This window comes from Cannabis sativa, chromosome 4 (genome assembly GCF_029168945.1).
Source record: "Cannabis sativa cultivar Pink pepper isolate KNU-18-1 chromosome 4, ASM2916894v1, whole genome shotgun sequence".
NCBI classification, from domain to species: domain Eukaryota; kingdom Viridiplantae; phylum Streptophyta; class Magnoliopsida; order Rosales; family Cannabaceae; genus Cannabis; species Cannabis sativa.
The window spans coordinates 4,196,673-4,221,374 of record NC_083604.1 but is presented as its reverse complement, the minus strand read 5'-3'; the positions used below and the strand labels follow the sequence as shown (position 1 = coordinate 4,221,374).

Genomic DNA, 24,702 nt, shown 5'->3' with positions numbered 1-24,702 from the left:
ATGAATCTTATATATTTTATTATCTTTCTACACATTATCAATGTGGGACTCTCTAACATAAACCCCCTTACATCTTCGCCTCAATTGTCTACGGTAGTGATAATTTTAAAATTGAAGATAAATAGGCTTAACAACTAAAATTAAAATCTATTTTTGTAGTAGTGGGGCCTAATAGCAATGCTAATGAGAAATAGTAAGGTGCGTCTTAAGGTGTCAAGTACCACAAGATGTGACATACCATTATTGATGCAATTTAATGTCAGGTCGCATACGTTTTGATTTAATAAATAGCATAGGAAACTGATAATCACTCACAACTCGCCACATCAGTATAGTGGTATAATGTTGGGCAACAAGAGCTATTTTATTTTTATACCAATAAGACTTGTAATTATTACCTTAATCATTAAAGTTAATATTTTTATTGTTACTTTAAACTTTTTAAAATATCATTAAAATATAAAATATAAATTTGTATTAATTTTTAATATGTTGTATCATTTAGAAAACAAAGTACGCGACTTTCTTAAAAAAGTACACCCCTTGATTTAAATATTGAGTTGAGAAATGTTAAAGGACACTCATGGTGCTTAACATCTTTATAAGGTGTAATATTATTATTAATGTAATTTAATATCGAGTCTCATTTATTTTACTTTAATACAAATTATAAATGGACAGTTCATCGTGGTGCTAGTAGGGCTACCAAAATGGGTCAGATACGATAACACAACTCAAAATCTGCACGAGAGTTAGCGGATTTGGGTTTGCCTTATACGGTTTCAAGTCGTTTTCGGGTTGACTCGTCTAAGCCGTTTAATAAACGGGCCGTGTTCGGGTTGACACGACTAACACGAAACTGGCTCATTAATGACCTATTTAAAGTTATTTTAGTACTTTAACAGGTCATAAATGAGTCGTAAACATGTTGAATACTTCAAAAATTTGTTATTGGTTGACATGTTTAAATAAAATACGTTTATAAACGAGTTATACGGGTCGTATTGTGTCAACCCATTTATAAATGGGTCATGTTAGGGTTTTATTTTCTGACACAATTATTAAATGGGTCGTGTTCAGATCGAGCATATACTTATTATAATAAGTATCGATACAACACGAATACGACCCGTGAATACGAATTGCCACCCTTAAATGCTAAGCACTATGAGTGTCTCATAGCAATATTTTATTGGGTTTGCTACTAGTGGGAATAATATCCTACCTCATTTTTTTTTCTTTAAATAAAGATTACCTCTCAAAATTTATTTTTGTCACTCTCAAAAAAAAAAAAACAAATAATAAAATTGTCATAATTTACATCAATATCCACCTTAAATTTATTTTTCATGATTAACATGGAATTTGGAAATATGGGGAGGCAGGCCAACAAACAAGGTTTTAGACTTTGAATAATTAGTAATTAATTAATTAATAATAATTTTGAAAGTTGAATTAATTTCCCATTATTTTTGGTGAGGTGAGCATGGAGGTAGCAATATCTCATGGTTGATTTCCTTTTCCACCATCCGTGAAACACCAATTAAAGAAGCCACGTGAGTAGTCCTCTAATAATTAATCTCATTTAATTATTTAACATCAAAATATATAACATTTTTATTTAATAATAATAAACCCAAAAAATACTTTGTCACACTCACTCGTCATCTTTGGTTTATTGGATGGCTTTATTTACTTGGTAATTAGTAACTTTGAAGTATACATAGTGAGAGTGGAATGGAATTATTTTATGGTCTAATTAGTTTAATATATATTTATAGGGATAAGATTTTGTCCCGTTCTGTGGTACATTAGATAGGTATCAGGGTACATTAAATGAGTGTCAATGTACGTTTCTACTTTTTAACCCTAATTACTCCTACATCAATCTCAACCGTCAGATCAAATAACTCCTTCATCTGACGGCTGCCGTACATCACGAATTACAATCCGTGAAAGTACAATAACAGGATAAAATCATACCTATATTTATATATGTTTTCACATTATACAATGTTTTTGTTTATTGTTAAATAAATTATGTAATGGGACAGCTGGAGTTGGTTCAGTGTGGTGCTGGAATGGATTATCTTGGTTCACACATTGGAATCAGCGTGGACACAGTCACACCCAAAACCTATTGTGATATTCCACAACAAAACACAAATAATTCAAATTCAAATTCAAATTATAATATTATTTTCAAGTTTATATTTTACAAAAGTTGTTGATTTACTCTTCACTTTTGGTAAATAATAATTTGGATTAGAGTAATCTATGGTATAAATATCTAAGTTTAATTTTCAATTACAAATAAATATATAAGTTTAATTTTTAGCGGTAATAATACTTAGTTATAATTTTGGAACTTCTGTATGTACCTAGTTAAATAAATTGCCACGTGGCAATCCCTAATTGGTCCAAGTTATTAAATTTTTATTTTTTTTAAAAAGTTAGTTCAAATATATCAATAAGAAAATGACACATGGATATAATGACTTAACATTTAACGGTTAGGTACTTCTAGAGTTCCAGAAATATAACTTAAGTATTATTACCCCCAAAAATTAAACTTAGTTATTTATTTGCAACTGAGAGTTAAACTTAAGTATTTATGCCGCAAATTACTCTTTTATTTGCCAAAATTGGCATAATTTTATGCTCCATTTCATTTTGGTCTAATAATATTTTAAATATATGATAAGAGATATGTTAAGGTGTCGTGAAACGAGGCGATCGCTCTTAAAAAATGAAAAAAAAAAGAATAATTTGCGGCATAAATACTTAAGTTTAATTTTCAGTTGTAAATAAATACTTAAGTTTAATTTTTGGTAGTAATAATACTTAAGTTATATTTTTGGAACTCTGTAATTACCTAACCGTTAAATGTTAAGTCATTATATCCACGTGTCATTTTCTTATTAGTATATTTGAACTATTTTTTTTTAAATAATAAAAATTTAATGACTTGGACTAATTAAGGATTGTCACGTGGCAATTTATATAACTAGGTACCTACAGAAGTTTCAAAATGATAACTTAGGTATTATTACCACCAAAAATTAAACTTATTTATGCCGCAAATTACTCTTAAAAATATTTTTATTGATTAATTATGATATATATTTATAATAAAAAATAAAATATTAATTTTAGTGTAATGATTAATTAAATAAATAATATAAAAAATTGCTAACCACTCACAATACGAGTATGATGTTGGGTACCTCATGGTACCCGATAACAATCCACTATTTTTTTATCATAACTCTAAAAATTTGTCTTCTTAACCCTAAAACTTCCTATTTAGTAAATAATTTGAACAAAATTAGATTTAAGATATCATTATGTTTTTTTTAAAAAAATATATGTTGTTATTTAATAAAATAAAAGAATTGATTAATAATTTTTACAAAACACGAGACTTAAAATAGTATTTACTCATAATTAAAATAAATTATTTTTTAATAATGATATTAATAATTATTTTTAGTACATGTGTATTTTTTTTTAATTATCAAAATTAGTAAAATGATATTTTAATTCATTAAATTTCTTACCATTATCTATATGTTATACTCATTGGAATAATTATTGATTAAATTAAATTAGACCTTACATTATACTTTTCATAAATATATTTATTTATTTTTGAACTTTTTGTTTTTTTAGACTCCACACATATTTTGTAAATTTGTTCAAAATAGTCTTCTTCCTTATTTTTCGAATGATTCAAAATTGTCTTCTAATTCAACTTTTGTTAAAAATATTTTTTCTCTTACTAACGTTTTGATTGTTTAAGTATTGTATCGATCCTTACAAAATCATATAAAAATAATATTTCTAACAATCTCTTACTAGAAAACTATTTTGTATTCAATTTAACAAAAAATGGTGGTGAGGATTTCATTTAATTTTAGATTCTAACTACAAACAAAAATTGTACTATTTCTAAGGGTTTGTTTGGCACAATTTTTGAAAAAACTAAAAGCTATTTTTTAAAAAAGTTGTGATAAAAAAGTGTTTGGTAAGTAGTTAAAAAGCAGTTTATTGAAAAATTTATGGAAAAACTATAATTTAAAACTAAAATTAGTACAACCTAACTTTTAAAAAAAGTTGTTTTGATTAAAAGACTTTATAATAAATTATTTTTTACTAAAAAATTATTTAATTATTTATTATATATTAAAAAATAAAAATATTTTTTTTGAAAGAAAAAATATTTAAAATAAATAATATTTAAATTTCTAACTTTTTATTTTGTTTTAAAAAATATTTTAAATTTAAATTTATATTTTTATTGTTAATATACAATATTAACTTAAGTTTCTTATAAACTACAATTTTTTTTTTCTTTTACAAGTGATAAAAATATAATTTAAAATATTAAAAATTATTTTTATCAAATGCATATAAATTTGTACTATAAAAAAAATTAAAAATATATACAAAAATAAAAATTTTATATAACATATTTTAACAATTCGTAGTACTTTAAAATTTATAATTTACAAACACTCAGTTTAGCTTTTTGCCACAGTTCTGCTATAATTATTTTTTTCCACAGCACAGCTACAACTGCTTTTTCTAACAACATAGCTGTGCCAAACTAACCATAATAAATTAATTATGAATAGAATACTCCAATATTGAGATACTCCTCAAAGAGGTTAAGACAAAGATATCTGCTCTCTTCCTATGGTTTTCTTCTTTGTATTAAGGGGCTCTCTGCTTTGGTCAAAAAAGATTGCTCTAATAATATTCTCAGCGATATGCCTTGTGGAATATTAGGTCCCAACATCTCTCATTTCCTATTTGCTAATGAAATTCTTCTTCCTTCGTGCTTCTCTTGCTCATTGTTAACGATTTAAAAGGTTGCTCACTTAGTATGGTAAAACTTTTGGTCAATTGGTAAATTTTGATAAATCAGCAGTTTGTTTCAGTCCTAATATATATGTATATGGGAGAATGTGGTGATATGATGGCTACTCTTAGAGTGGCTGAGGTCAATTGTCATGAAAATTATTTGAATTCTTAATTTTGTGGGTTATAAAAGAAGTGACATTTTTAATTCAGCTCGTGATATAATTTGGAAACGACTTAACAATTGGAAGTCTAAATTATTCTCTATGGATGGTAGGAAAGTTTTGATTGAAATTGTTATCCAATCCATCCCAACTTATACTATGAATTTTTTCAAGCTTCCCATGAACTTTTTTAACGACATTCATAGTATGTGTGATAGGTTTTGGTGGGATGGTAAAGATGTAAAAAATAAACTATATTGGTGTACTTGGAACCAACTTTGTAAACCCAAAGAATTATGTTGGTATATGAGCCTTCGCAATCTCCACCTTTCTAACCAAGTTTTTATTAGCCAAGCAAGTTGGTCGCCTTTACAACTTTCCCAACTCTCTTGATGCTCGTGTCATTAAAGGATTCTATCATCGCCACAAAGATTTTGGGGATGTAATAAAAAAAAAATGATCTTATGTTTGGAAAAATATTCTTTGGGGGTAAGGAGCTCATGACTTTGGTGTTATTTTGCGTGTGGATAATGAAAATTCTATCTCAGTTTATAAAGATAAATGGATTCCTTTGAATTTGGGCCTCATTGTGACTCAACCGGGTTTGCTTGATGAAAATGCCTTGGTCTCAGCTCTTTGTAATTCTAATAGTAGTTGGGATAACTCTCTTGTTCATCGCCTCTTTTCACTTGAAGAATGTTCGGCGTTTTGAGGAGCATGGTTTTCATTTTGTTAAAAGTGGTTATTGACTTGAAAGTTAGCAGGACTCAGGTACTAAGATAACACCACGACATTGTTGGCCTAAGGTAAAAGTCAGCAAGACTAAGGTACTGAGGCTACATAGAAAGGTCAAGGGGCAAAGAGTCAGAATGACCGAGACATTTTTTTTAACATCTTCATCAAAGTGACTGTAATATTCTAGAATTAAGAAATGGATTAGCAAAACTCTAATTAGATAATTATTAATACTTGAGGAACTATATTATTATATAGTTCAATATATGAGAATTTATTGATTAATTATGTGTTAAGACCCTGTTGGTGAGTTAGTGGCATTTTAGTAATTTTGACCCGAAAAGAGTAAAATGATGAAATTAATTTAATTACGTGCTTAATAGAACTATATTATTATATAGTATGCATGTGTTGTCTTTTCAGGTGTGTTCTAACAAGTTGGCGCGGTATAGTCACAATTGGGTATTTCGAGCCAAATCGGGTTCGGGCCAGAAATGCAATTTGAATTGAAATATTTGGCATTTTATTTGACAATGGATAATCTGAATTCTATTTGAAAATTAATGAGCATGAAATGACTAAATTACCCTTGTATGTGTGAATATGTGTGCATTGGCCCTAGGGGCATTTTGGTCTTTTGACCTTTATTGATATACTTTGATAAAAATTGAATTTCAAGGAAAATGAAAAGAAAATTCTGGTTTGCTTCCCCTCTCACCCGACCCCTCTCTCTCTCTCTCTCTCTCTCTCTCTCTCTCTCTCTCTCTCTCTCTCTCTCTCTCTCTCTCTCTCTCTCTCTCTCTCTCTCTCTCTCTCTCTCTCTCTCTCTCTCAAACCCTCTTTGATTTCTCAAAATTTGTTTGGTGAAATTGCTTGAGTTTGGATTGAATTGAAGCTTGGTTTTGGAGAAATTATTGTTCTTGCCTTTGGTGTGATTTTGAGGTAGTTTCTACAAATTTGATCACTTTTATTCTTGCTGAATTATGTTGGAAAAATATGGAATAAATGATGATATTTTTGGAATTGCATGAATAAGAGAATTTGAGTTGATTTTGATAAGTTTGAGTATGTTCTTGCTTAATTATTGATGTGGTGCTTAATTAAACCCTTGATAAGATTTTAGGGTATTCTCTAAGATGAAGAATACATGTTTTATTTGGTTTTGAGCTGCTGGAAAAATGTTGATAATATGTTGGTTTGAAGCTCAAGTTTAGAGCTTGAAGTTTTGGAGTTTGAGCATGATTTTGAGTTGATTTTTACAATCTAAAATTGAGGGTTTATTATTGAAATTGATGCATGAGATAGGTTTATTTGAGCATCTATTAATTGGTAGCAACCCTATTTGTTAATTTGAAAGTTTGGTGGTGAAATGGGATGATTTGGTGATGAATTGAGGATGAAAATTCGAGTTTTTGCTGGCTGGTTTCTGGGTTTGGAACCCAGGTGTCGCGGCATGGTCTGAGCATGCCGCGACCCGCCTCTCTTTGGTGGAACATGTGATTTGTCCTAGGTGCCGCGGCATGACTTGGGCATGCCGCGGCCCGCCCTCGACTTTCTGGGTAGTTTTAGTGCAAACTTTGAAATTTCATATCTTTTGATTCCGAACTCCGATTTGGGAGTTCGTTATATTGTTGGAAAGCTCGTTCCGAGCTCTGTGTGATTATCTGAAATTTAATGCCATCAATATATTTTATGAGTTTGAAATCAGGGGTTAACTCTATTTGTGAAAATCTTGGATTGTGTGACAAGGATTACCGGCATCTGGTCAGGAGCACCCAGAGATTTGGAATCTCTGCGTTTGCGGGACAACATGTAAGACAGTAGTTAGCACGTAGAGTATGCGCGGTGGCACTTATATTGAAAATGATATATGTGAGTATATAGGAACCGAGATTAGGGTTATTACCCTAATATGATCGGTTTATTAGCCTAGGGTTATTATCCTAGTGATATATGTGTGCAAATACCATGCCATGTTAAATGTAATGATATTTAAGGATTATGCGCTCAAGGCATAATCAGGTTAGACTCGGTAACCATAATCGAGATGAATCATTCTAAAGCCTTAATGTTAATAGACGTGTGAGAGCAACACGTAAGTCTATGCCACATAGACATAAATAGACGTGTGAGAGCACACGTAGGTCTACGCCACGTAAACATAAATAGAATCAAAATATTGTGACCTATGATAAGTCTTCTGAATCAGATTGTTTCTATTATTTAGAGTATTTTCATTCCCGTTTATTTATTTTTTTTTTTTGAGATTATGCGAAATAGAAAAGAAAAAAGTAATTTCATTGACATTGAAGGTTAATATAAGTAAGGTGTATGAGAAAGTTGTTGAATAAAATTTTATTATGATGTTAAAGATTGAAATTAATTAAGAGTATTGTTTTTGAAGAATTTTAATTAAGAGTATTGGTATGTATTAATTGTAAATGGGGTATTGGGTAGTGTGGTTGGTCCGTTCGTACCTCTAATTCCGTGAATGAAGGTGTTTGTTTGGTTACCCGCCAAAATTACCCGCCAACAAAAGTGGGACCCATTCCTCACTAAATAGTAAATACTACTACTACTACTCTAGTACTCTATGTGGGACCCATTCCCTGCCTTGCACCACAGAACACAACAGAAGGAGAAGGAGTCACCCATGACCACTCTCTCTCTAATTTCCAGCTTTTATATTTAATAATAATTCTCTCTCTCTCTCTCTCATTGACACTCTCACCTAAGCACATCTTCCTTCTACCATCATTAATGAGAAGAGAAATGTTCGTGCTTAGCATCCTCCTATGTGTTAATATTGCTATTAGTCCAACTAAGTATCAAGTCTCATATAATTTAATATAATAATTTTTAAGAAGTATCGCTAGCCAATCGCAATACGACATGTTGAGAAGGTACTAGACACCGCTGATGCCTAATAGCAATGCTCTTAATAAGAAATACTAAATTATACCAGTGTCGTTTAGTATCATCCTATGTACAGGACATGATCGGTCCAAATATTTTGGAAGTTTTGTGCAAAATTTTAGAATTGGACTCTTCAAAAAAAAAAAAAGCGTATACATTAATACTATAATTTTATTACTAACTTTTTTTTTTTTTAAGGATTCATTCATAAATTTTTAATTATTAATTTTTTATTTATGTATATATAATAATAAAAAAAGAAAAAAATATGTTTCCTTTTTTTAAAAAAAATTAGGTCTTCAAAAAATAAGGCATTTTGAAATGGCCAAAGCTGCTCAATATTTGGGCCGACTGCCTATATGTCAATATTGTTATTGGTTTAACTAAGTATCGGGTCTAATATAATTTGATATAACAATTTTTAAGAAATATTACTAGCCAATCACAATACGACATGTTTAGAAAATACTAGATACTAATGCTGTTGATTAATATATTAGTAATTGTTTACCTCACCTTACCAAATTATTATTATTATTATTTAATATTTAACATTTTAAAATATATATATATTATTATGAAAACGTCTTAAAATTATTTGATTTTGATAATTAATTTACTATGAACCGGATATTAATGTAGTGAATGGAACATTTATGAAAACGTTTTTTGGCTTTTGGAATTATCAAATTGGGTGGTTTTACTTTTCAATAAAAGTCTTCAAACGCTTCTATGTACTGTACATTTGACAGTCAAGTCAACTACGAGTTAGCATAACCACAATTTTAAAAATAAAATGAATTAAAAATTAAACCAATCAATATTTTGGTGTGTTAATTATTTAATTAATTTGTGTAATTGTTGGTAAGAGAATATTAATTATTACCAAAAAAAAAAAAAGTCATGGATGGTTGTGGAAAGAGGTGTTTATGAGTAAGCGGAATTTTAGAGAAACTGTCTCCAATTTGGGTAATTAATTATTTAATTACAATTAAAAAAACGCTCATTTTTTTTTTTTTGCAGAATAACGCTCTAATTATGTATTTATTTATTTTTTATGACAATTTTATTAAATGTGAATTATCCATTTTGGCCATTCTATTGTGTAATAATTTTTTTTTTTGGAATGTCAAAACTATTTGTGTAATTATTACCGATGTAAGTTTATACTTTATAGTACCTCTGTTAAAGTTGTTTTGATAGACTATATTCGTGTATCATGTACTACTACTTGGAATACCTGTAAATTTTAATTTTTTTATACTTTACAATATCAAAAATAATATTCAAATAATTTTATTAAAGGCATGATTGTTTATACACTTCAAATATTCATAATTTTTTATTTTTTTTAATATTAATCTTAAATAACTATAATATACATATAAAATTAAAAATAACGACTAAAATATTCTTATAAATACTCAAATAAATAAAAAAAAAATATTCTATATACTATTTTTTTTTTTTGAATTTATAGTTTAGATTACTTTAGTGATTTCTCTAGTAGCTTATATGGAGGTTGTTATGTGGATTTTAATTGAAATGTAAATTGCTCTATTAGTTGCTATAAGTATTTCTATGTGAATTTTCGTAACGATGAAAAAACCCTAACAAATAAACTGTCTAATAAAAATTACCGATTAAACTTTTTATTTTATTAAACGACAACTCAAATCTAGTATTTTTCAAAATAATACAAAATAAATCCTAAAATTAATTTTTGTCAATTTTATTTTGATATAACCAATTCGAAAAAAGTCGTTTCATGTATAAACTGATAAAAAAATATAATTAGATTGGTCATAATATCTCCAAATTAAATTATTATTAAATTTTAATTCAATAAAATTAAATTTATAATCTATTTTATATTATTTTAAAAAATATAAAATTATCATTTAATAAAAAAAATAAGGGTGATTCTACAATGTACCCCTTTAAAAGGGATGTACTGGTGCACCCTTAACTTGTTTCGGCATCCAGAAAAATTTTTTAGTCTAATTTTTTTTTTTCATATTCATGTAAGTTATATCTATTTAAGATATCCTACAAAATTTTGAGAAATTCGAAATAATTTACAATATAGAAAATAATGTTCAAACAATCTATTTTACACGCGTATAAAATAAAATAATCACCCGTGCAACGCACTGTTTGAACGCAGTTTTCGGCATGTTAAACTTTTCTGAATTTCTTAAAATTTTGCAGGATATCTTAAATAACTATAACGTACATGACTATGAGAAAAAATTTTACCAAAAAATTATTTCGGATGCTAAAACAGATAGGGGTGTATTAATATACCCATAAAATTTTCCAAAAGTATTTACCATTATTATTATCTAATTATTTTTTCTGTTAGTTTTTTTTGATGGTTAGGACAAGAGAGCGAAAAAGAAAAAAGAAAAAGAAAGAGATATCATCAGTTAGCGTAACGATACCACCGTTTTAATTCATTCATTCATATTTCATATACACATATACATACACATACACACACACTAATAATAATTTGGCCACTTCTTCATACCCGTCCTTCTGTCTCTCTCTCCCACTCTCACCCCACTTTTTCTTTTTTGGAATATTAATTCTTGCTTTCTTCTTCTTCTTCGGTTACCATTATTATTAAGCAGATTTATCTCTTGGTTTCTGAGACAATAAATAAATATTTATTTATTTTTATTTATTTATTTTTATTTGGCATTTGAGTGGTGCTGGTGGTGGGTAAGGTAAGCTTGTTGTGGATCGTTTTAATGGAAGGTTGTAGATGATGATCGATTCTCCTTTGCCTTATCTATAAAGCATTGTTATTTTTGAGGTATATGACTTTTCTTTTTTTCTTGTCTTTTATAAATTGGGTTTGCTTTGGTTTTCATGGTTTTGATTTTTCGACTTTGTTATCTGGGATTTGCAGGATCTGGGTAGGTGAAAGCTTTAGCTTTTCTTCAAACTCAATCAAAGGACCTTTGCTATTTCCAGGTAATTTGTTGTTCTATTTCCCGTTCTTTCCTTTCCTTTTTATTTTTGAAAAAATAATGTTGTTTTTTGAGAAATATTCTATGTTGGTAGAGATAGGAAGGTATCTAGAACGATCACAGGCTTGCCTTCTTGTTTTTTTTTTCTCTCTCTGCTTTTTGGTTAGCTTCTTGTTCTTAGGCTTATTATACTGAAACTTGATATTCTATATTCTCTTATTTCTGATCCAAGACAGATTTTTGGGTAATATCCTTGTTTCTTCACTACCCTTTTATATATTGATTTATTTAACTTTCTGGGTATGTCTGATTTCATCTCCAATGGTTTTTTCTTTCGATTTTTTATATTGGATTTTGTGTTTGATTCATCCAAACCATTTTTTTTTCTCCCTGCTAAATTTTATTCAGCCAATTGGGTGGTTCTTATTAAGTGTTCGTAACTGACAATTTTTTGTAATGGATTCTGTGCTTCAAAGAAATTAAACGCAATTACCTTTATAAAATGGTGAATATTTGAAACTTGTAATTGTCTTTGTTTGCTTTTAGGAACAGAAATTAACTTCTATCCCAATATGGAGATTCCCATTATATCAGTATAGTTTCCTATCTCTCACTGTTGAAAAATAAATAAATAAAATAAAAAATGAATTGTCTTCTATGCTTAGATTAAACACATGCAATCAATATTTCCTGATTTTCTCCATTTTTTGTGGGCTTCTCACTCCTGAAATAAACGTTTTATTCCTTATAAATTTTTGTTTTATTTGCGTCTAAATAATGCAAGACGTGCAATAAGCATGCCTCTTGTTTGATTTAAATGACATTATGAATGTTTCTGGTTCATTAGTCATAAGGGCATTGTTTATAGGTGTTAGGTGTTTTACTTCTTCCATCATACTTTTGTTGGATTAAGATTTGATCCTTTTTTCTCTCTTGTAGGTGGAAACTTTCTGTTTATTTTAACCACATACTTTAAAAGCAATACAAGTTAAGGTAGATTATCTTCTTGCCTTTAGTAAAAATTATGTTGGGAGGAAACAACGGTAATCCTGTTCTTCCTGTGTTCCTTGACGAGAATCGTTTCCAATATCAAACAAATACTTCAAATCAGTTGCAGCTGTTTGGAAATGGTGAGTCCCCTTTTATCATTTGCAGTCATTTATGTTATTGTTTATCTAGGTTTCTTATGTTTTGTTGGATGATATTCTGACATTTTCAGAATACCTTATTTCTCATAATACAAAATTAAAGATGACTACTTAGTATGGCATTGATTTATAAATGTCACAATTAATTTTGTTTATGATTGTTTTCTCAACATTTCTTGATGATACAATTGTACAAAGTTTGTTGTGGATTTTGTTAGTTTAAATTTATATGTTAATGTACTTTCATTTCGATTTTGTTCTTGTTCACTTGCATGCTTTCTGTTAACTGAAACTTAACTTGTGAATAATATTATGTTGCAGTTGCGAATGGATGTGGTGTTGATCCAGTAAATTATTTCGGAAATGATCACATGACTCCCATGCTTCGGCCTAATAAAAGAAGCAGGGAAATAGATGATATCTCTAGGCAACAAAAGCTTCAAATTTCATTGAATTATAATGTTTGTCAAGATGAAGCTGATCGTTCAGGAAGCATTCCGAACCCAAACCCTGTATCGACAGGTTTAAGATTATCATATGATGATGATGAGCGCAACTCGACTGTTACTTCTGCAAGTGGAAGCATGACCGGGGCACCTGCAATCATTTACTCCCTTGGGGACAATGTTAGAACAGAGCTTGATCGGCAGAAAGAGGAGTTTGACCAGTACATGAAAATACAGGTAATAATAAATACCCTCCAACCACTTCCGAAATCCTCTCATTTCGGTTATCATTTTTATTCTAACTCCCTATTCACACAGGAGGAGCAATTGGCAAAAGGGGTAAGGGACATGAAGCAAAGACACATTGCTTCATTTCTTACTGCCATCGAAAAAGGTGTGAGCAAGAAACTACGCGAGAAAGATGCAGAAATTGAGAACATAAACAGAAAGAACAGAGAACTAGTAGAGAGAATGAAACAGGTGGCTATGGAAGCTCAGAGTTGGCACTATAGAGCAAAATACAACGAGTCAGTCGTGAACGTTCTGAAGAGCAATCTCCAGCAGGCGATTTCACAAGGTGCAGCAGACCAAGGTAAGGAAGGATTTGGAGACAGCGAAATCGACGACGCTGTCTCCTACATTGATCCGAGCAACATGTTAAGCATTCCTGGCACAACAATAAATTCACTTCCAAAGAACCAGGGTTCTCGGGACACTATGACTTGCAGAGCCTGCAAATCAAGGGAGGTCTCCATGTTGTTGATGCCTTGTAGGCATTTGTGTTTATGTAAAGAGTGTGATGCCTTTATTGGTGCTTGCCCAGTATGCCAGTTGATGAAAACTGCTAGTGTTCAAGTGTATCTGTCTTAATACATCTAAAGCAACTAACTTAAAAAATGAGAAGTTTGTTGCTGCTTGATATTTGTTATTTTTACTCACTCAAGTTTAAAGAAAGAGAAATTGTAAACATAAAATATATATGGTTTGGCTGGGTGAACATTAGTTTTATTTCCCTTAATGTAATTAATTAGTTTATGTGATCATGAACATGGCTTGTAGTTTTCATTTTCTTGCATTATTTTAAGATAGAGTAATTAATGAAGAAACTACAATAAGACATATCACGTGAAAAATCAAACTAGAGTATTCCATAATATGTGGTGGGTGGGTGGGTGGGTGTATGAATAAATACTTGGGGAATGTAATTGGACTCAACTCATATGTTCACATGTTACGGTGAGGAGTACTTAAAGATTGTAAACGAAGCTCATGTGATATAGATTTTGTACGAACTATAAGAGAATCATGAGGTTTTAGTGACTATTTATGTTTTATTCTTGAAGTTTTTACACTTGAAATTTTTTTATTTTTTTACTGTGGGGTGAATTTTTATTTTTTTTTAAAAAAATATTGTGTAAGTTTTATACTGTCTATTATGTTAAATTTTCACTGTTGTTCCATAGTTATTTTTTGGTTGTTCCACTGTTGTTTTACGGTTATTTTATAAAAAGACAGTATTTTTATATAAAAAAACTTGTCAATAAAATTATAAATTTTTACCCAAAATATAGTATATTTGTAAAAACCCTTTTATACATAATAGGAATAATTACATAAGATACTATTTTTTTGTAAGAAAATTATATTTTTACGTTTAATGGATTTTTTTTTTATATTTTTACGGTTTTTTCGTAAAAATAACACGAAAACAATAAGAAAATTACATAAAAGTAATATGAAAATAACATCTAAATAACAACAAAAAAATTATAGAAATACGATTTCACAGAATTTTCTAAATAACATCTAAATCAAAATTCAATATGCACTTTGTCGATTAGTTAGATTAGATCATATTGGATTAACTATTGTATGAATAACCCTATTTAATAGCTAGCTATTATGTAGGGATTATTTCACAAATACACACAAAAAAAAAAATTACAAATATACGATTTTACAGAGTTTTAAATATTTTTACAATTTTTATAATTTTATTTATAGAAAATACGATTTTTTTATGTTATACTCTTGTTAATTTGTTGTTAGTTTTTTGTTATCTATATGTTATTTTTTATTGTTGTTTTAATGTTATTTTCTTGTTAGTTTTATGTAGTTTTCTTGTTGTTCTATGAATAGCCGTAAAAATGTACAAAAAATTCTTTAAACATAAAATTGTAATTTTTGTTACAAAAAATAGTGCCTTATGTAATTATCCCTTAATTGTATAAGGTTTAAATTTTGTAATAAAAAAAATTAATAATATGAAATTAGATAATATAATTTTACTATTACCATACATTGGAATTAAATTTTCATTATGGTAAATTAAATTAGTTGTGCAAGTGACTATATTACCCAGTTAATTAATAGTTTTATTAAAATTAATTTAATTAATTAAAAATTGGAATTAATGAAATAAAGAAAAAAAAAAGAATCGCTAGAAGGAGGGTTCGAACCTCCGACCTTGTGGTTAACAGCCACACGCTCTAACCAGCTGAGCTATTCCAGCTTCCTGGTTTTTATTTTCCTAAGTTTAATTAAGTATAAACAAATAAATTTGTGTGAGTTTTTTAAAGATGAATAACAACGTTTATTATTATTATTATTCTTTTTTCTTGTTTTTTTCAACCTTAAAAGGCATTCAGTTCTACAAGCATATATAAAGGAGGGTTAGCAAAATAGTAGACTCAAATGAGCACTTAAAGAAATTAAGTATTTTAATGAAATGAATTACCAATTGCTTTGTATAATAGTCCCATCCAAATAATATGGAAATAATACCCAAATTTCAATGCATTTTTATCATATTATGAAAATAGTAAACATGTGTGTGGCATGCAAGTATTTTATAACTTAAAAAGAAAAATAACTAATTTCACATACTAAAACTTGAACCACATGACTATGGAACAGTCCATTGACCATATAGGAGTCTCAAACTTGAAGTATATATGAGTCTCTCTCAAAAACACATTTTGCTTCTCTCAACACATACTCCTAAATATATTGAATTCAAAGCATTGCTTTGGAGAATCCATTACATGAAGTCACAATATGTGTACCTTGCCACAAAAAAAAAAGATCTTAAATAAGTATCTAATAAGTAACTAATTACTATCATTATTAATAAAGATCTTTTATTTTCATTAATCCAAGTGAAAGGTTTCAGATCTCTATTAATATATTATTCATTAGTCAAATAGGACATATAATACCATAAGAAACACGAAGATTGTTGAAAATGCATAGAGATTAGATTACTATTATGATTGTCAATCAATTAATCAACATGCTAACTAAATTATAAGGGTGTCAAGATAGCAACATACACAACCTTGCATATATGATTGTGAGCTTCCTAATTTTCACTCTAAATTTATTATTATTTTTTTTTTCTTTTTACCCTTTCTCCCAATACTATGGTCACCCACCTTAACCTTACAAACTTTGTGAAGTAGAAAATTTTAGTAAATTTCTAGATAGGTTACTAGAAATAAAGAATCAAATGAATACTTGGAGTTTTCCTAAAATATTATCATCATAGTTGCTTTGTAGTTTATAAGAATATGTTGAGCTAGTCAAGTAGAAAAAAAATAGGTAATATTATACCTCCTTGAATATTGAAAAATTAAACACATGAAAATAGTCAGTGTAATAAAGTGAAGTCTTTTCTTAAGTGACTAAGGATAAGTCAAAATAATAGCTCACTAGTAGACTAGCAAAATTAATAACAATCATCTCAAGAACAACATAGTACAAAAAAAAATAAAAATACAAAGGACTTTGTTGATCGAACAAGACAGTTTAAAGGTTTCAATATAAGGAGCATAAATGATATATTTTGAAGAGCTTACTTAAAAGCTTATATAAGAATTATCCAAAAATTTCATCATGAATGATCGATACAAGAAGAATGTCTAAATATGTGTCTCGCATATGTCGTCTCATTCTCGTACAACGTGAGACACATAACAAATATATCATCTCTATGAAGTAACCGTTTCAGATAAGGATAATTAGAAGTTTTCAGTAGTAAATTAATTTATCCCACATATAATAAATCAAATGAAACATGGAGATTGTTCACGTTTCATGAAAGATTATCAAGAGAAGAACAAATAAAATAAATATCATTCTTGGATCCTAATAAATAGTGGTAGAAACCACTAGACAAGGAGACAAATTTTGGGAGAATACAAAGATCTTTACGATCAATACTTGTATGATACTTGTACTCTGTATAAACAAAAAACCCAAAAATAAGATAGACTCGTGGATTATGAAGATTTAACTTCAAAACCGCGTAAAAACTTATTTATCTATTATTTACAATCATCTTTCAGTATTATTTAATTGTCAATTACGGCTCATTTATTAGTTAACAAAAAATCACGTTAACAGTTTGGTACTTTCATTGAGAGCATTTGAGAATTGAACTCTGAAAAAATGCATCTCCCTCAATTAACGAAACTTTCATCATCTTTTGATGATAGAAAATAATTCAAATGATGAGCCATATATTAAGAAAGGGGCCATCACGCCGTCCTGGGAAGGAACCTCAAGTGAAAAATCTTCAGGAAGACAAAAATGTTTAAAAAGGTCCTACTGAATGGGATTTTGAGCGAGATGTTAATGAAGATGAAATTCCAGAAAGATGGAATCGCAGTGCTTATTATCCAAACCGCTAAGTGCCATTGGTGGAATTAGAAAACTGCCAACTTTATGAAAGATTGGCAAAGACTAACCGGAGAAACACAGAATTAGAATGCAAAGTGGCTGTAACGAGAGCAGCACATGAAGACGCACCTCCTACTCAAATTGGCCAGCCCGCGAGGCGTGCTCGAGAACTATGATAATCAGAATAACCCAACCGATTCCTAGGAATGACAACCAGGGAACATGAGCAAGATTCCAATTGATATGGAGGGGCCCCAAAACCCTAAGAATCCTGATATAAGGGAGGCACAACCTGAGAATGTAGAACCTTCTTAAAGAAGTAAAAGGCCACAACCGAAACAACCTCATCGTCAAACTAGGCTACTGCAAGATCCCCAAAGGGATGGCACCAAACACCTGTCTTATTTATTTGAAAGACGATGCCCAAGGCACGATGCTCATCCTTGAAGGGCTAGTTCAAACGTTGCCGAAAGTGAAACGAGGAGAAGTCATACTCAAAGTTGCTCTTCACAGAGTAGAACCAATGATGACATGGATCCACAGAGAAAATAATTTTAACAATTATTAGTCTAAGACAAGCTCACCTTCAAGGTCTGTAAGTAATTACCATATAAGAAGGAGACAACCTTGGAGAAATCATAACAGTTCTGACCTTCGAGAACGGTTGAATCAAAGATAGCCTAACCACCAAGGGCATCTGAATTTTAATACTCCGAACCTCCGTGAGCAATTATATAAAAACTAACGTAAGCAACGCAGACCAACGAATGCGAGAACTTTAGATGATCCAATATATATTCGGATCATATTAACTAGAAGAATAGTTCAAGAGATATCAAGAGGGTAGATATGGAAAACTGATTGAAGAAGACTCCGACGAGGAGCCAGAACCTTTTCACCCAGACATTCTAAACTCCTACTTCTGTAATGACCGCTTTAGTAATTTGGATTAGAAAGGCAATTAGCACTAATTTTTGTTATTTTATGATTATTTATAAAATTAATTATTTGTGGACCCCAATATTTAGAAATAAAATTAGAGTTATAATTTCTCAATTCCGGAGATTTTATTAAACTCTAGGGGTATTATTTGACTTATATGTGAAATATGTAATTTTTGCTCGACGACAACGGAAAATACGATGGGTGGCTAGTTTGATCACATGGGTAAGTTTAGAACCTTATTTCTTAGTGGGAAATATTTTAGAGAAAAGAAAATATCGGAGTTAAGCGGGGTTATGGAATTTGACCATTTTACCCCTAGTCTTGGAAAATACCTAAGTTTTGACTTAAAAGGGCATTTTAGTCTTTTTAAAATGGGGGATTAGGTGGCTTAGTTTGGTGTTGGAAACTGGCCACTCAAATTATTCAGCCAAAGTTATTCACTCTCATTTTCTCATTTTTGGAAAATAAGGAAAATCAAGAAAACCAAAAAAGATAAACTCTTTCTCTCTTTCGGTTGGGGCAAAATCAGAGGTGAATCTTCTTACCTCAATCATTTTTCTGCAATTTCAGTAAGGATTCAAACGTTCTTGAACCCAAGGTAACCCTAGAACTCTTGAATATGTGTTTTGAAGCTTTTTCTTTAGTTGAGTATGTGATTTTTGAGAAGTTGTGGCTGTTATGGTTTGGGATGCTTAGGGTTCTGATTTTAGGTTAATTTTAAGTTGATTTTAAGCTCTGGATATTAGTTTTGAGCTATGGTGAGGGTTTTGAGCAAGCTTGAGCTTTGAAACTCAAGTTTAGGTCTTTAATGGCATAAATTGTTTTGGTATGTTTTTCTGTGAAATACTGGTTGGATTATGTTGTTTATACCCTAATTAGGTACTCTGGAAGGTTTGGTTGCATTTGGTGGAGGATTGAGCAAGAAATGAAATTTCTTGGGTGAACTGGTGCCCGGTTTTGGCTGGATTCCCCGGGCCTTTCATTTTCTCAATTTTTGTCTTTTCGGTGCCTTGGTTGGGTGTTTCCCCATTTCCAGAGTTAGAATAACCTATAGAAAGTATAACAGAACCTAGGTGTTTGGTTTTGGGTTTCCCAGGATTAGGGTTTTAATCATGTAACTTACCCGGTTTCAAAATGTGATTAGGGCATCCATCTAGCACGAGACTTTCCGTTCAAGTCGGCCAGCACACTTGAATTCGGAAAGAAGATAAGAACTGTATATAATGTGTGATATGAATATCTGAATGTATGTATATGTTATGTGTATATGCATGCTTAAATTGTTATTTGCACTACCAACACCTGTACGGTTATGGTACAGAGTGCATTGTTATAGTGAGTATTGTTTGTGAGTACAGTTAAGTGATACCAACACAAGTACGGGAAAGTGCTGAGGTGTGTGGTACATCACTCAGTGGTACTCAAGGTACGAAACAAACCCTACCAACACTCGTACAGTGAGGTACGTAGTGTATGTGGTATAGTGACTGTACCCTAATATTGAACGTTCTTACTCATCTGTTAAGCCTTGTAAATAGGTGTATGGGCGCCTAGGTACAAGTCGGAATTATATGATATGTTATATGCTTTTCTTACTGAGTCTGTCGACTCACAGTTCTGCTTCCATGTGTAGGTAAAGGAAAGGCGAAAGCTGAACAGGAGTGAACCTGAGCTGGGATGAGATTGTACATGTCAAAGCAGCGCGACCTGGAGTGTTCGGTCTCGGGACATCTGGGGATTGTATTTTGTAGTCGTTGTGCGACCTGTAATATATGTATTTTGGAATATTAACTTTAAAAAGTTTAAAAACGGGATCCCGGCACTTGTAAATATTTTAATATATTATAATTTTATTAATTAATATAAAAGTTTTAATTTGACACGTTTTTCAAGAAAATTCTTTGATTAGCAAAGATTGCACTGTAATTGAAAAAACACTGTAGCGTGCCTTAGCATTAGGGCGTTACAGCTTCCCAAGGGGATTTAAAAATTCTCATGTCGCTCCTTACGACGGGACCACAGACCCAGTGGAGCATTTGAGAAAATTTAATAATATTATGCAAGTAAGCAATATTGGATTAAGCTTGCGATGTATGCTATTCCCAACTTCCTTAACGGGAGCAACAAAAAGTTGGTTTTATAAATTTACTCGACATTCAATAATCTCGTTGGGATAACTATCTCAAAAATTAATTCAAAAACAATTTCAGACTACGAGAAGCAGAAAACCCAAGGCTTTTTTTGTTGTCTAATGTGAAGCAACAACTCGGTAAATCACTGAAAGCATTTTTACATCACTTTAACACAGCAGTAGCTAAGGCGAGAAACCTGATTGATAGTATTCAATTAACTGCCTTGCAAGTTAGAATCGCAGCTGGTGGCGAGCTATTGGATGACTTACAAGGTAGACCTGTCAGGTCAATTATTGAGTTTAAAAAAGCGAGCCCTTATATACATACGAAAAGAAGAAGCTCGTTCAGAATTGAAATGACTTAAATCTAATTCTGAAATGGCATATGATTTCAGTAATGTTGCCACCAACATAATTGACACAATTCCCATTAATTCTAACAAGATAAGTGAATTTAGTGGGAAAAGAAAAAGAGGAGATGAAAACCCCCTTAATAACATGTAAAACTCAGCGAGTTGAAGAAATTGGGATGAATAACTCGCTTTACTTATTGAGCTGAACCACAACAAATTAGATTTCTCTTCGCCAAGGGACATGCCCGAAGATCACTAATTGAAGTGGTTACTATTTCGAAAGATAACTTCTAATTCTGGTCGCAACCAGAAAATAAAGATAACTTTGAATTTGATTAATGATATTATACCTTCATGCAAAGGGTTAGAATCTAAGGAGTTAGAAAACCAAAAAATGAGAAAACACTATAGCAAGAAGTTAGAGTTCTTGAGCTTGTAAAATTCTATTATAATACATTAAGGTCATTCGTCCAAATACAAGTGACTCATGGCTTAGGGTTAATTAACACTCAAACCACGTAAAAAGATCTATCTCCATCTTTATTAGTCTATTTAATTTCTTAGCTCTAAGTTTAATCAGTTTCTAAAAATCTCGGTAAACAATTAGAAACTTGTTTTATGTTTTCCTTATTTTATTTGATTATGAAATAATGAAAATTTGTGAATTACTTGCAATCTTATAATAATATTTCCAACACTTAATTCCCTTTTGCTACCATTTTTGGTTGGCTTCTCATTTTTTACTGTATTTTTGGTGGTCCTAAATAACTTGTTTGCCCAACATTGTGCTAAGTTTGTACTTTGTCCACCTTTTCACATGCATCTGTCATCTTTTGCATAAATTTAATGATGTCCTGATGATGTTGATGATTTTCATCCTGATCATGTTGACGCCTCTCTTTAGTAATGCACTGTTCTTGCTGAACTTTTCTTTTACGAGATGTCGCGTCTTTTCATTATGCTTATCTTGCTCAGTCATCCTTTGGCTTATTTCTTTCATCTCTGTAGCTGGAGCAATTATAAGATCAATGATCAGGTTCGAGGTATCTTCTTCGTTGGGAGCTATTACTTTCTGTGCATTCTCTGACGCTTTCTTAAATCCTATCCTAGATCGTACCCTAGTCTTCAGCTTTTTGCTCTAGTGATAATTTCTACAAACGATGCCAACTGTTGATGCTAAAAATTTGCTCAACAATAAATTTTTTATTTCAACTTTGAATTCTTTACGCCAAGATTGATATAATCTTAGTAAATAACTCTCCTAGTTTACACAATTCCCCTATGTATCAATGATTCCTTTCTTCGTATCCAACTTTCGAATGAAAAGTATGTTGGAGATGTATTCTGGTAGAGTTTTGAATTGTCTGGTGTGATCAAGAATCTATCCCTATTTTTTAATGATGGGTCTCCTGTTTATAAGCAAGAATGGTTGATGGATTATGCTCCTCCTCTGCTCTGAGAGATTTACGTGAGTTTGCTCTACTCCTCTTCATTCGTGCTCTCTCCTTCCTAATTTGCTTCTTCAGACTCTACTATCTTAGCTTCTCGAGCTCTACTCCACTCTCTGAGTTTTGAGTCATCATTCTACATTCCCTTTTAATGATAGATGCATTTTGTATTATTCCTGCCAAATCATCTTATTAGTCATTCGTTGTTTAAAATAGTAAAATTACTTTAATACCCTCAAGATTATTTTTATCCCTTACATATATAAATATATATATACTAGGAAAAAACTACGTGCGAGGCACGTATACTAAATTTATGCTAGTTTTTTTCTATGTTATTTGAAAGTGATACAATTAAAAATTAAAGAAAAAATATTATTAATTATTAGGTGAGATTAGTATTATGTGTATCTAAATATTATATTTTATAATGTTGTCAATTAAAAGTGAATACTGAATGCAATATATTAGTGTTTAAGAAAGCTTGATAATTTAAATATGTTCTTAAGTTAATCCAAAAATAAATTAAAAATTGATGTTCCAATACTTAAAGAAACATTACTTAAATTGGTGTAAGATAAAAAGAAAATTAAAAATCAATCTCTAAATTACTGATAATTGAAGATAGCATTTGTCTAAAAATTGTAGATAAGAAAACTAATGATAGTCATTGGTGGATTTCAATCTTCATTTGCTTCGATAGAGACAATAGTGTAATTTTTATATTTTGCACTTTTCATTCTAGCCGGGTCCGCATATATCTGGATTGTCTATTTTTTCGTTGATAAATTGAATATGGTAGTGTCGACAAAAAGTGAAAACCATGTTTAACAAAAAGTGATAGTATTCTATAACAAAATACTATTAAATTATTTTAAAATACTATATTTGATTAAAATAAAACTTTATGCGATTAAAATTTCATATTTATCTTTACTCAAAAAGAAAAAAAATGATAAAAAAAAATGAAAAGTTTCTATTATTATCTCCACTGCCTTTCTAGATGTGAATAATGGTCTCTTCTTTCTTCCATATTCTTCTTTATTTTTTGTATATTGTGTTTGCAACATATATGTAAATTATTACGTAACTTTAAAAAACTTTACTCCTGGAAACTAATGCATATGCCGAGCACTTAGAATCATTTATTAGCTGTAAACTTTGTTGGGTTTTTTTTGCCATTGATGCTTGGTTTTGTGAACTTTGATAAAAGTCACGCTTCTTTTTTATTATTATTATTACTTATATATTTTGTTATTAAGTTGTGAAGAAGAAAAAAGTGAAGTGCGGATTGGAATATTATGTGTGATCTCATGGGAATGTCCAAATTGTAATAGGAAAAGGAATACTATAAATAATTAAAAAAAACCTAATCGTTAGATGTACAACAGCAAAAACCCAATCATATTTTTTTGAATTTAATGGGATTTATTTTATTATATATAAATGAAAAGTGACCCATGGATTTCTCATAAACTATTTTATTTTTCTAATAAACCATTTTATTTTTAATATAAATAAAAAGTAAATACCGAATGCAGTATATTAGTGTTTAAAAAAGCTTGATAATTTAAATATGTTCTTAGGTTAATCCAAAAATAAACTAAAAATTGATGTTCAAATACTTAAGGAAACACAATGTGTGTAAGATAAAAAGAAAATTAAAAATTAATCTCTAAATTATTGATAATTGAAGATAACATTTGCTTCGACAGAGATAATAGTATAATTTTTTATTTTGCACTTTTCATTCTAACCGAGTCTGTATATAACTGGATTGTCCATTTTTTTTGTGTATAAATCGAATATGGTAGTGTCAACAAAGCGGCGATGTTCCTGCAAATAGTTATTTATTTTCATTTAAGATGATTAGACATGGTGTGCATAATTAATTT

General features: G+C 30.2%; 1 protein-coding gene, 1 long non-coding RNA gene and 1 other non-coding gene across 4 annotated transcripts; 2 read left to right on the top strand and 1 right to left on the bottom strand.

The window, feature by feature from the left end:
* The first annotated feature begins 6,149 nt into the window (after positions 1-6,149).
* LOC133036438 (uncharacterized) lies at positions 6,150-8,126 on the top strand. Its single transcript, XR_009687086.1, has 2 exons — positions 6,150-6,704; positions 7,512-8,126. It is a non-coding gene; the product is annotated as an uncharacterized LOC133036438 (long non-coding RNA).
* A 2,949-nt stretch (positions 8,127-11,075) lies between these two features.
* LOC115714142 (E3 ubiquitin-protein ligase BOI) lies at positions 11,076-14,293 on the top strand. Of its 2 annotated transcripts, XM_030642703.2 has the most exons (5): positions 11,090-11,499; positions 11,596-11,660; positions 12,596-12,786; positions 13,126-13,487; positions 13,569-14,293. In XM_030642703.2, exons 3-5 carry the CDS (start codon positions 12,681-12,683, stop codon positions 14,118-14,120), a joined length of 1,020 nt encoding a protein of 339 aa, XP_030498563.2. In that variant the 5' UTR covers positions 11,090-11,499; positions 11,596-11,660; positions 12,596-12,680; the 3' UTR covers positions 14,121-14,293. The 2 variants fall into 2 exon arrangements, with proteins under 2 accessions (XP_060969158.1, XP_030498563.2); XM_061113175.1 differs by having other exon boundaries at positions 11,076-11,499; positions 13,126-14,293.
* Positions 14,294-15,688: 1,395 nt separating this feature from the next.
* TRNAN-GUU (transfer RNA asparagine (anticodon GUU)) lies at positions 15,689-15,762 on the bottom strand. The gene has a single exon. It is a non-coding gene; the product is annotated as a tRNA-Asn (tRNA).
* Positions 15,763-24,702: the final 8,940 nt, after the last annotated feature.